Source organism: Alternaria metachromatica (genome assembly GCF_023757995.1).
Source record: "Alternaria metachromatica strain BMP 0045 chromosome Unknown scaffold_1, whole genome shotgun sequence".
Taxonomy (NCBI): Eukaryota; Fungi; Ascomycota; class Dothideomycetes; order Pleosporales; family Pleosporaceae; genus Alternaria; species Alternaria metachromatica.
The window spans coordinates 433588-446651 of record NW_026055492.1 but is presented as its reverse complement, the minus strand read 5'-3'; the positions used below and the strand labels follow the sequence as shown (position 1 = coordinate 446651).

Genomic DNA, 13064 nt, shown 5'->3' with positions numbered 1-13064 from the left:
CAAACAGGCATGAACCAGGAAGAAGCGATAGACGGACCAGGCTGGTCCTATCAAAAGCGATCAGTAAGCTTCCAGCCTCACTGTGAGGGCCTCGTATCCAATGGCAACTGCCAAGATATGGAAATGTTGTTGGAAGCAAACGGAATGCGCTGTTCAATTCATTTCCCGGTATGAAACTCTGTGCCGGACTGGCCGAGAAATCACATATGCTTCGGAGCGCTATGTGACAAATGTATGCCTAGGTTACTCACGGAAGTGTGCTCGCCTGGATCATGGTAGTCATAAAGCAAGTCGTCCCGATCGAATATCATGCCAAAGAAAGATGATTAACGAGCATCGGTTCAAATCGCTGACTGTAACGCCTTTCGTAGGAGATACCTAGGTAATTGCTTCTTGGATACGAGATGCTAGAAGGCGCGTACCGAACGCGTGTCGAGGGTTAAAGGCGGGGCTGAGGGAGGGCGTTGAAGCAACAACACAGAAAATTCACGCTGAGTGAGTCGGTGTCGATAGTAAACAACGCGAAATTGGATAGTCAGGGCTTCGCAAAGGCGACGACGACGGGCCTCGGCGCGACGCGTGAAAGATCGAAGCGTCAGCGCACCATAAGAGATTCGCAGCTGACTAAGCTAGTGGGTCCACCTCGCGAATCTCCAGCCCTCGTCTTTCTGACCTACTAATTAGAACTGTCGACGCCCGTGCGAGATCGCTAATCTTCAGGGCCATGGCAGAAGGAACCGCACCAGCTGCTGAAGTCCCGGTCTCTGACAAGGCGTTGCGAGATGTGGCCAAGAATGTGGCGAAAATCTTGCCTAATTTCGCGGAGAAAGAGCCTGCAACTGCTCTGAAGTAAGGACGCAAAGTCCGTGAGCTTTGCTTTGTCGATGCCGAACCCCACTAACGTCTGAGTAGAGAGCTTCGTATTATTCTCGATCCTGCTTTGGAAACTGCAGACCTCCCAGAACTAGAGAACAGTCATCGAGCAGCCGCATCCAATGCCTTGTGCGCAATCATTGAGTACTGCGCGGCTTCCGACTGCGCCTATGCACGGGAGGCGATCCTAGATGATTCCATATGGGTGCGAGTATTCAACATATATCTTCAGCGGTCTGGAGATGCAAAGGGCAAGTCGATGAGGCAGATGCTCTTGGTCCTTACGGGTGTCATTACTAAAGATCAGAGTGCGCGTGCAATCGAACTTCGGACACGAGCTACGACCTCATTCCTGGACATCATCTGTGAGCGAGAAGACCGCATCAAAGTTAAACCAGCTTTGCAAGGCCTTGCGCATTTCCTGCTGCGGGATGTGATTTCCATCACGGATTTGGTCAGTCTGTTCGACGAGCAGCTGAAGCGAACATCAGATGCCATCCAGGGGCCGGTAACTTCGCGAACAGTGTTCACATCCTTCCTTGCCTGGGTCGTGCATCATGATACTTCCCTTTCAGCGGGACACTTGATTAAGAACTACTTACTACAGGCTCGCCGTATCGCAAACTACGACGAACACCCCGACGATGGCTTAGTCTTACCTCCCTGGATAGAGCCGGTGATGCAGACGTTGCGCGACTGGCCAGACCGGATCCAGGAGTTTAAGACTCACGTCTTCCCTCACTGTTTTCTACCCAATCTCTCTGAGTACCTAAGGTTCCTCGCATATCTCAATTTCGAGTCCCATGTTCCGTATAAGCATGCGTTACCCAGCCAGCTTCGCCAGTCCGGCAGGCGCACATCATCTCTTGGTGGACTAGAAGAGTTCAGAATACTCCTAGCAGCGATCGCAACTGGAAAGGAACTCAACATCGTAAAAGATAATGGTAAGTGGATGTGATTGGCATATATCAATAACAAAGGCACTCGCTCATCTCTGTACTAGATCATAGAGCTCAAAGCACCATCCAAATCCGTGACGGGGCGCTCTATTTGCCGGACGACATATCAGGAGCCTGGATGGCGGACTCGGAACCAGAAGTCAGGCTTGCAGGCATGTTCCTGGGCGTGTATTCTACTTCTGTCACGAAAGCTATGAGTGGCGGTATTTTGCAGGCCTTGAAGCGCAACCTCCCCCATCTTCATACCGACACGGATGCAAATTTCCGCCGGGAGGTGCATGGTTATACACAAAAGCTATTTGATCGTCTGAGAGCTAGTACAGCTACTCTAGCAAAACCCATCACGAAGGTTACTTCTTCAGACCAGAGACGCCTCCCTTTCCCAGCGACAAGCTCTAGCCCACATGTTTCAATTGCGCGGGTTCCGCGACAAGATTCGCTTTCTGAGTCCCTAGCTTTCATCACCTGGTATGTGCAGTTCCTTGAGTGGGAGCTGCGCCCAACTGCCTCTTACCAGAGCCGCATCACCGCACTACGGTCCATCACCATCGTATTACGATCTGGGATAGATCCTGGGGTACCGTTTACCAGTCTCTCAAAGTCTGCGCAAGGTCAGCTAAACTGGGCTCACGGTCTCCAGTTCGGAAACCAGAAGCTGTGCCGAATACTGCTCGATTTAATACTGGATCCTTTTGACGATGTTCGAGACGCGGCTGTATCGGTCTTGCAGCTATGTCTAGTTGCGCTTCCGCAAACCGATAAGAAACGCATCATGTCAATGATTCCCCGATTCGTTACGAGAGCGGAGGCTACCATGCTCCGAACAGGGCGAGCGGATCAAGCGGACGGTGTTGCGCGTGCTTACGGGATGATCTTTGCGTTGGCTGGCAATGATCCAGGTGCCCCCACTGGCGAACACTTCTCTTCCAAGCAGCACCTCTTCGAATATCTGAGAACACAACTCGACGAAACGTTGACTCTGGCCCGCAGCGATCTTCCACGAGCCGTCGATGGTCGACCGGTACATGGTACATTTGCTGCATTACGATATGTGACCGATCAACCCGATTTTTACGCGTTCGTCTCGAGCTTGCCATCTGATCAGTTTGCGCACTGGAAAAAAGCGCATGGGGACATCGTAACAGGCATAGAGAGTCTGTGGTCCTGCGTCTATCACGTTCTGTGTGCGGATGCACCGGAAGGCCATGTTCCTGACGAAGTAGAAGATGAGAGTAGCTTAGACACTAAAGAGATTCTGAGTTACTCATGGAGAGGACTGAAGGAGGCTAGGTATTGATTCCTCGACTACACAGCCGACACTGCTAACTTCATCAGTGTGCTTTTACGAACGATCATCCTCAAAGCTCCTGTAGGTGACGGTGACAACGACCTTGTGACTCCAGAACTCTTCGAAAAGCTCGGCAGACTCTGCTTCACTCAGCTACTGGAGCTTCGTCATCGCGGTGCGTTTTCGACAGTCTCTCAGACATTTGCAGTCTTCTGTCGCCGCTGTGTCTTGTCGAACATATCCACATTACGTGCTTTACCAGAGATGTGGTATCAGGTTTGTACAGCCACCGTCGGCGTGATCTGGAAACTAAAAGTCTCTAGGAAACGCTACGATCCATCCAAGCAAAGTCAGACGCCATCACTCGGAGGTCGGCGGGCATACCAGCAGCCATGTCCGCTCTACTGGCAGCTGAGCCACAAACAGGAGGCAAACTCTTCCCTCGAGCTGTCAAAGATCTTGTCGCCGAAACTCTCGTGGAGGCGCAAAGCACAAATATAGAAGAAAGCCGTCTTCCTCAGGTGCATGCTCTGAACTGCATCAAGGAAATATTCACGACCTCGAAGCTGAGTATTGCATCGGAGACGTACATCGGGCAGGGTCTCGAGCTTGCTGCTAAAACTCTAAGCTCGTCCATGTTAGTGACACTTACACAGACATTACAGTTTTTAAGCTAACGCGCACTCAGATGGCCCCTTCGCAATTGCAGCTTGATGCTGTTCAAAGCTCTGATCGAACGACTACTCGGCAGCGACGAAGCTCAAGACTGGAAAGAACGAGAGCGAGCCAAAACGTCTCGGTTCTCCTACGACAACTATCCCAGTCTCGTGAAGATCCTGGTTGAACTGCTTGAGCCAAGCGGCGATCTCAAAATCATGGAGACACCCGAGAGTGGCAGTTCGCCAATGGATCTCCATGGTGCTGAAGGCGTGTTTCCCGCTCTCCAGATCTTGCGTCAGGCCCGGCCGCCGGGAGATCTTACCAAGATCCGCGGCTTGGTAAGGGACTTACTACCGAGCCCGCATTGGCATATGCGAGATATGGCGGCCAGAACATATGTGTCACTGGGCACTACTAACGAGAGCTACCATGAACTCTCTCCAATTCTAGATACGGTTACCAGCGATCACAATGAACAGCATGGAAGGCTATTGGTAGTCAAGTATCTGCTGAGGAAGCTGTTGCGAGACGAAGTCCAATGCAGTGAGTGGTGTCGGAAGCAGAAACTAAATGTTCAGCTGTTGACCTCTGACAGATTTCAAACACTTCTCATCGTTGATGCAGCAGCTCGGCCAACACGCAACGAGTTGGTACATTTCGAGTGATTGCCCTTTTGTACGAGCCGCCTTCCTCGATGTTGTGAGCCTATGCGGCATGGCCATGCTGCAAAGAGCGACCGCTGTCACAATACTTGGTGCGTGGATTGACCTCACTACGTCCATAGCCATTGGACCGGAGTACAATATCGGACCAAGTGATCACCACGGTGATGATCTATTCAGGACATCCCTCGCACAGGTATACTTCGTTGACCGGATCATTCTGCGTGAAAATTCGCTTCACAGCATGGTCTCGGACGATTATCAACACATTGGCGATGCGCTCATGCTTCTCGCAAACGAGGATCCGGATACCTGCATGGAAGCTCTGGAAGCTCTGGACTCCATATTACAGATGCAGACATCCAACGGACTAACCATTCCATTGTCGCTGGTCCTAGCGCATATCCATCGTGTAGTCCTGGAGGCCTGCGACCCAGAAGTCATCTCGAAAGCGCAAGCCGTTCTCGCCGACGCTCTTACCAAGGACCATTTGAAAAGCGACTTCTTCAGCCTGACGATGCAAGATCAAGTCATGCTCACCTTGACAAGGTTGGAAACACAGTGCGTCCATGGCCCACCATCAAATATGCAAAGCGCCCTGCATCTTCTAGGCTCATTCCTCGACCATGCTTACACCAGCTACTCACTCCACCGTGACGAGGTTCTCGCCCGTATCGCACGCTACATTCGCCTGCTACGCGTGACAACCATCGATACCAACCCCTTCGACACTCGCTACGCAGCCATACAATCCCTGTCCGCGCTCAACTCCATCTTCTCCCTGGCCCCCAAAGGAAAAACAGGACCTCTGATCCTCAGGCTAGCCATCGTTCTTTACGACCTCCTCAACGACGATGACGACGAAATACGCGATCTAGCTGCCTCCACAGCAGGCATTCTCCTACGCTCACAGGGCGACCGACTGTTCAAGAACACGGTACCGATACTGACTACGCACCGGCTGGGGGCGTACCTGGTATCTGCATTTTCCACATCACGATTCCTCGCCAAGGAAGCAATACGCCGTCTAACCAACACGCCCTCACCCCATCGTCTCTTCTCCACGCCATTCGCCAACACTTTTGCACGGGAGAGGAAGGAAGATACGTCGCTTTTTGCGCAGGAGAAGCAGAATTTGTACAAAGACGACACATCGGACACGATACTGTGGTCGCGCATTCTCCTTTCCTTGTCTGCCTCTGCTGTGCCGCTGAGCCTGCGCACCGATCTGACCAACTGGGTACTCGACGGTCTCACCGCACTCACACAAACAGCCGAGGGAGAAGGTGACGGCGCGCTGGGTTGGAGTACCAAAGCTGAGGTGTTTACGCTCGGTATGCGCATCTTCTGTGCGAGTGAAGTGGTGATGAGCTGGGGTGGTCAGGAAAGGGTAGAGGTGGTGAAGAGGGCGAAAGGGTTTGCTGATGTGGGTAGTGAGAGAGGCGTTCATGGCCTGTGGATTGAGAGGGTCGAGAGGGTCTTGAACAAGGAAGTGGTGCGCATGCTACGCAGGGTCAAGGGAGGACTGTTGGAGATTGCAGGGTGAGCTAGGCAACGCATAATTGGTGATTCAACACGCCAATCCGACAATGAAAAGTATCTTTTGCGACTGGATGGGATAGAGTTGTATTGGACGTCCACAAGAATGACAACAACAAGCTCACTACGCGGAAGCTGGAAAAATCCGTACACTACCGCCGATAGAATACATTCACAGCACTCTCCCCCACACTCTTACTTACACTGCCATATTTTGCCTGCCAGGCAAAGAAATAAAGCAGCGCCGCGAGTGGCTGTCCGACGAGACAAAAGCTCATCCAGAAAATCATGTTACCTGCAACCCTCCCCTGGATCCATTTGACCTTTTGGATGACATCTGTGAGCGCAATGAGCGGGATCTGGAACATCATGCCAGCAAAAGCTACGCCAATGATATTGTGTGTGGGGACGCCGACGAGCAGTTCGTGCAGGACGCCAGAAAAGAGGAAGACGAGGATCTGGGCCAGCGCGGGAGGCACACCGCGGCCGACAAGAGGTGAGTAGATGTGGCGGCGCATAAAGTTGGTCACGGGCTTGTTCCAGGTAGTCCAGTAGGTGCGGATGGACGAGACGTTCCACCAGTCGCCGTAGAACTCTCGGTCGCCGAACCGCATGACTTCGGCAAGCGCATTGAGAGCGGACTGGAAGAGGGCGAAGAAGCCGCACAGCCAGCAGAAGACGCTGATGGTGGATAGCTTCATGACGCGCTCAGCAATGGACGTAAAGTTCAACGTGAGGATCTTGTCGAGCGAGTTCTGCAACAGCGGCGCGGCGTATTGGGCGGAGGCGATCCAGATGACGATGCTGAGACCAGCGAGTTCGGCCAGACGTTTGAGGACAAAGTCCCAGCGGATCGTGTCGGTTCGGGGGTAGACGGGCTGGTAGACGAGGGTGGGTGCCCACCAGAAATAGCACAGGTTCTTCATGTTGATGTTCTGCGGATATGGGCATGCTTTGTAGAGCTCGGGCAGCGGATCGGCCTGCTTGGGGTGCAGGTAGGCATGGCGGAGGTCGCGGTTTGTGAGTGCGTAGGAGGCGCACTTGAGGAAGACGATGACGGCGTGCAGTTCGCAGAGGGTGCCAATGCCCGGGTGGTAGATGTCGTAGTAGACGTACTTGGTCGCGATGTAGAGGTTGGCGACTGCGTTGACGCTGTGGAAAAAGGCGACAATGTACCACGTCGAGTTGAAGCTGCGCAGGGCGGCGGCGTAGCGGGCGGGCGTGTCTTGGTCGCGTTGGTGGGAGATGCGGGCGTAGGCTCGGTTGGCCTGCCAGGCGGCGGCGAGCTCGATCAGGTAGGTGACGAAGAGGTGGGCGGGGACGAGCAGGTAGAGCAGCAGGCCGGTGACGACGTCGGAGCGGCGGTAGTCGTGGCAGGACAGACAGATGAGGACGCCGTACTTCTGCAGGTTCACGATCATCAAGCGCAGGTTGGAGACGACTGCAGTGGTCAGCGATGTGCGGCTACTGCCGGGAGTGGCGGCGTCGTACTCAGGACCAAGACCATGAGGTTCCTGAAGCCGACGAAGCTCGGCATCTTGTCTGCGCTCTCCTGGCTGAGACACGAGGTGCGCGACGCCGAGTGCGTCGCAAAGACATGGCGGTACTTGGTGTCGCGCGCACGCTTGGTGGTGCCATTGGGAGTGGGAGCGGTCTTTCCGCGGTACACCGGGGAGCTGGCGTGCTGCATGTCGAGGGCAGAAGAGGCGGCCAGTTGGGTGAGGGTGGCCATGGCGGAGGATTGGGCGCAATGGCTCGGGCGGAAGCACCTAAAACCAGCCAGCGAGGGACGACAGAACGAGGGCGGCGGGGGATTTGTAGTCGGGATAAGCGCGCCATGGCCGAGGGTTCTGGCACAATGGCGATAGAGTTATCAGGGCGTCGCGGGATTCTGTTGGGAGTCTGGTGAGCGGGGATCTGCACGGTGATGCAGCGCGCCCATGTGTCGAGTGTGGCGCTGTGGCTGGGCTGTGGCCGACGTTCCCAGGTCCAACGCGACGAGGCACGCGCTTCCACTGCACACAACACCTGCGCAGCACTCCGACTCACCACCTCGCACCCGACGCGCCCCCCATGGTGATCGAGTAAACGGCGTCTTCGGCAGCAGCACGCCATGGAGCGCGAATACCATCGTCCGGACTTTGAGGGAGGCTTGCGGCCCCGACCAAAACGTCAGTATGCCTGTTCATCATGCGCAGGATTCAAAGACTGACTACAACCACAGGCGCCGTGACCGACTATGGCTCAACGACCGTCCAGTGGATGCGCAACCGCCGCCCGCGCTACAAGAATGCGCCCGCGCCAGAGATGGAGCGGCCGAGCGCCAGCTACATCGTCGACATGCAGCCGCCCGCAGCACGTGTCGCCAGCGCCGCCGAGTCGATACCTGCCAAAGCCGTGCATTCGTCTCTGAACAAGGTCAAGCACCCCATCAACGTCGTCAAGTGGACGCCAGAGGGCCGCCGCCTGCTCACAGGCTCGACCAGCGGCGAGTTCACGCTGTGGAACGGCATGGGCTTCAACTTCGAGACCATTATGCAGGCCCACGAGGCTGCCATCCGCGCCGTCGAATACACATCCACCGACGACTGGCTCCTGTCAGCTGACCAGACTGGTGTCGTCAAGTACTGGCAGACCAACTTCAACAACGTCAAAGAGATTCAGGCCCACACCGAAGCTGTGCGGGGGCTGTCCATAGCCCCGACCGACACCAAGTTCGTCACATGCGCCGACGACACCACGCTCAAGATCTGGGACTTTGCGTCGAGTACAGAAGAGTCGACGTTGACAGGACACGGGTGGGAGGTCAAGTCGGTCGACTGGCATCCGCACAAGGGACTGCTAGTATCAGGGTCCAAGGACCACCAGGTCAAGTTCTGGGACCCGCGCACAGGGCGCTGTCTGACGACGCTTCATGGACATAAAAACCCAATATCAAAAACCATGTTCGAGCCCGTCCAAGGAAACATGCTAGCAACATGCGCCCGTGACCACACAGCCCGCATCTTTGATCTCCGAATGATGCGCGACGTCTTACTGCTCAAGGGACATGAGAAGGACATCATCACCATGGCATGGCATCCCATGCACAAGAATTTGTTGTCTACCGGCGGCGTCGATGGTAGCATACACCACTATCTCCTCGACGAGCAGAACCCTCCCGCCGGCGTCGCACCCTCGATATCGCCCTACGACGCCGCCGACTCGCAAAACGCACCCTCACAAACCATATACCCCGCGCACAGCCTGCAATATGCTCACGACTTCACTGTCTGGACCATGGACTGGCATCCGTTAGGCCACATCCTCGCCTCCGGCTCCAACGATAGGGTCACGCGCTTCTGGACGCGTCCACGGCCAGGCGACACCAACTACGTCAACGACCGTTACCACATTGGCCAAGCAGCAGCAGAGGCGCAAGGCACGTTCGACCGCGGTCAGGGCAGGCGGCAAAAGATGGAAGAAGAAGAGCAGGAGGCAGAAGACGAGGCCGAAGGCTTGGTCGACCAGAAGATGCCTTCAAAGAACCCAGGCGGTGGCTTCCTCCCACCTGGTCTTTCGCTGCCAGGACTCAACACAGCACCAGATGGCACTTCGAGTTCTCTACCGGGTATTGGGGGCACAAATCATCCACCAATCCCACCCCCACCAGGCGGTATGCCCTTTCCACCCCCACCAAATGCGGGCGGGGCGCCTATTCCTCCTTTCAACGGCATGGACCCCTCCCGCCTTGCACAACTCATCGCATCTGGCTCCCTACCACCCCCTCCTATACCCCATGGCCACGGACCTCCTCCACCAAACGCCAACGGAGCCCCTCCTTTTCCACCACCAAACTTTCCTGGCTTTCCACAAGGCATGCCCCCTGGTATGCCACCACTTCCTCCAGGCATGCCGCCTCCCGGATTCCCGGGCTTCCCTCCACCACCTGGCGGTATGGGGGCGCCGCCACCGGGATGGCCTGGGCCGCCCCCGCCGCCACAACAACAGCAAGGGTTTGCGGGTGGGCAGGGTGGAACTGCGGGTGTAGGTGCAGATGGTATCAGGAGAAGAGCGCCATTACCGGATCAGCAGGATGCTTTGAAGGCAGAAATGAATCAGGGACGGTACAGAAAAGCAAGGTAGACGTATTTGGCGTTAGTGTTGACACAGGAATGTACGATCAAATCATGTTGGAAGTCAGTGAGCGTTTGTGTTACGATAAAGGACAGGGAGTGACAAGTAAAAGGTGCAGTACTAGTCCCTTTTCTTCTCCAGGAATACCCAGATTGGCCATCTACATTTGCGCTTTCGTACTGCTTGTGTGCTTCAAGACTCTTCATGTACACCTTCGTGGCCTCTACGCTCTCTACATATCCTCCACCAACCCAGGATCCTCCATGTCCTTGACGAACTCCACCTTGGCCACATCCTTCAACTCCACATCTCCCTTCACCACCCTTTCCCCATGATTCCACAACTCATCCAGAAAAGCCGGAACAAAAGTCCCCGGGCCTCTGACATCCTCCCTCTGCGCCGCAACCTCTGCCGCAATCTCATAATGCAGCAAACCCGCGACAGCAGCCAACAGCTTATCCTCACGGTATGCAGCCAGATACGCAGATAGCGTGGTACCCAACGTGCACCCACTGCCCGTGATCCTCCCCAGATACTCATGTCCATTCGCCACCGCATACGTGCGCGCGCCATCCGAAACAAGATCCGTAGCCCCCGTCATAAGCACAACCGTGCGTTCGCGAGCCGCAAGCCGGGAAACGATATGCGCCCTTTGGGGCAGCGAGAAGAGTGAAGCACCAGAGTCCACACCTCGCTGTTGCTGACTCGAACTTTCAAGCGTATACCCACTCGCACGTGCAACGGCGAGAATCTCGCTCTCGTTTCCTTTAATCAAGTCGAAATACCCGGCGCCGAGGAGCTGGGCAAGAGCTTCTCGTCGCACACTGGTCGCGCCGGCGCCCACGGGATCGAGGATGATGGGTCCGCCGGCGGCGTTGTACGCGTTGATGGCTTGTTGGTAGTTTGCCAGTCCATCGGGTGTCACGGTGCCCATGTTTACTACCAGCGCGCCACCTAGTTTAGACAGGTCGGAGGCTTCGGCGCCGTAGTTTGCCATTATGGGGCTTGCGCCTACGCAGAGGGCGACGTTTGCGGCAAAGTTTTGGACAACGAGGTTCGTCATGTTGTGGGAGAGGGGGTTCATTCCTTTTACCTTTTTGGTTGCTGAGATGGCGGCTTTGAGGACAGAGGTTATTTCGTCGCGGGGGTTTTGGTGGTAGAAGTGTGGGAGTGGGGATTGGGGGGCAAAGGGCGGAGCTATCTTGAGGAGGTGGGTGAGGTGCGAAGATGCGGCTTTGGGGTCTTGAGCCCCGATTATGGCAGATACGATAGCAACGCCGTTGGTGGTCTTGGGGTTTGCGTTGGCGGGAGTTGGAGCAAAGAGTTGGTATATTATGCGTTGGGTGTTTGAGGCGTTGATGCCGCCGATGCATACTGTTTTGACTTTGCATTCTGCTTCGGTGCCTTGGTCGAGATAGTGCAGTATCTTCCTTGTTCCGGTGATGCCGATGATGTCTTTGGTGTTCTTTTTGGTATTCGTGGCATACATCGTGCCGATGCCCAGGTAATCTGCTCCTTGCTCGACGGCTGTGCGCGCTTCCTGGATGGACGAGACGGTGACGCCGATAATTTTGTCTTCGCCTAGGATACGGCGGGCCTCGTGGGCGTTCATGTCATCTTGGCCAATGTGGACGCCCTCACAGCCCACTGCGAGGGCGACGTCTACGCGGTCGTTGATGAGCAGAGGGACGTTGTGTGCCTTGCATTTTTCGTGGAGCTTCTTTGCTGTCGCGACGAGGATGCTGGTGTCGGAGGTTTTGTCTCTGTATTGGACGATGGTGACACCTGCACATGTCGATCAACATCGTGGTATGTTGTATTACGGCTGACTAACCTCCTAGTAACGCCTGCTCAACCACGTCGACCAGGTCTCGGTTCCCGAGGATGGCCTCTGTAGAGTCTGTCACGAGATACAGCGAGTAGTCTACTTCCTGCCTAGTCATCTTGGCAAGTCGGCGTGCAGCTGGGGCAGAATGCTCGAGCTCGTCGTCGTTGAATGGGGGATGTTCGAAAAGCAACTAGCAGGTGTGACGCAATCTAGGCGCGGCTCGCCAAAGTCTGCGGCTGGTTTTGCAGGACCTGGTAGCGAGTGTCGACGTACTAAGCCACACAGGCTGCTGCGAGCCTTGGACCTGTTCAACGACGACTGCTGGGCGACCAACACGCTGGCCCACGTTGCTAGATGCGACATGGCTGGTGGTGTTTGCCGCGAGATGCGGGGCGTTCAGGGTGGATACAGGCCACATAGCAACTGTCAAACGCTTCCCCGGTTGCCTGCATGTATCGATGAAAGCACCGCAGAGCTGTTTGATGTCCCGCCGATTGTGTAGACGCCCAGACGCTTTGTCCGTCGCCATGTCCAAGTGACAAAGCCAGGCAGCGCACGACGGCCTGAGTCAGGGCGGGGCTGATGGGGGCGTTTGGTATGCACGGTAGAACGCTCTGCTAGCGTGGCTCGGCAAGTTCGAAAAACTAAAGGCCGCGACCCCATATAACTTCCCTCGACCACCCGCAGCCCGCACACACTCCCCTTGGAACCAGCCAAAATCCATCCGTCGACCTCGCCCACACCAGTGACTGCCACTGGCAACAGCACCCGCCCACTCTGCCCTATCCGCCCAACCGCCTGCTCGTCGCCCGCCCGCGACCTGCCTGAACCGCCACCTCGACGTCCGCCTCCAGGCCCCAAGCACCAACCGCACCTCAGAGTCGCCCACGACAACAGGAGTATATGTATTCGCGCCAACGCTACGCCTTCCGAGTCGAACCTCCCCCCAAACTGCAAAAATTTCGCTGTATGCGGATACCAAGCAGCATCATCCACCAAACCAACGGCTAATCCACTGCCCCTCCTGACCCCGAGTCGCACACACACACCCAACCCACACGTACTAGAGACTGCTTCTGCGCATGTCTCTTTCGGCCCTCGTCAACATAGCTGATCCGACCCCGTTCGCCCGCCCGCCG

General features: G+C 55.7%; 4 protein-coding genes across 4 annotated transcripts; 2 read left to right on the top strand and 2 right to left on the bottom strand.

Moving 5' to 3' along the window:
- Nucleotides 1–724: 724 nt before the first annotated feature.
- Nucleotides 725–5988, top strand: J4E83_000145 (uncharacterized protein; the record flags this gene model as incomplete). The annotated part of the gene is made up of 7 exons (XM_049327109.1): nt 725–849; nt 913–1817; nt 1877–3122; nt 3168–3396; nt 3444–3757; nt 3809–4323; nt 4376–5988. The coding sequence occupies 7 exons, from the start codon at nt 725–727 to the stop codon at nt 5986–5988; spliced, it is 4947 nt and encodes a 1648-aa protein (XP_049193254.1).
- A 145-nt stretch (nt 5989–6133) lies between these two features.
- J4E83_000144 (uncharacterized protein) lies at nt 6134–7713 on the bottom strand (the record flags this gene model as incomplete). The annotated part of the gene is made up of 2 exons (XM_049327108.1): nt 6134–7422; nt 7473–7713. The coding sequence occupies 2 exons, from the start codon at nt 7711–7713 to the stop codon at nt 6134–6136; spliced, it is 1530 nt and encodes a 509-aa protein (XP_049193253.1).
- Nucleotides 7714–8094: 381 nt separating this feature from the next.
- On the top strand, nt 8095–10106 carry PAA1_1 (Polyamine N-acetyltransferase 1; the record flags this gene model as incomplete). The annotated part of the gene is made up of 2 exons (XM_049327107.1): nt 8095–8152; nt 8206–10106. The coding sequence occupies 2 exons, from the start codon at nt 8095–8097 to the stop codon at nt 10104–10106; spliced, it is 1959 nt and encodes a 652-aa protein (XP_049193252.1).
- Nucleotides 10107–10329: 223 nt separating this feature from the next.
- Nucleotides 10330–12288, bottom strand: J4E83_000142 (uncharacterized protein; the record flags this gene model as incomplete). The annotated part of the gene is made up of 3 exons (XM_049327106.1): nt 10330–11882; nt 11932–12115; nt 12199–12288. 3 exons carry the CDS (start codon nt 12286–12288, stop codon nt 10330–10332), a joined length of 1827 nt encoding a protein of 608 aa, XP_049193251.1.
- Nucleotides 12289–13064: the final 776 nt, after the last annotated feature.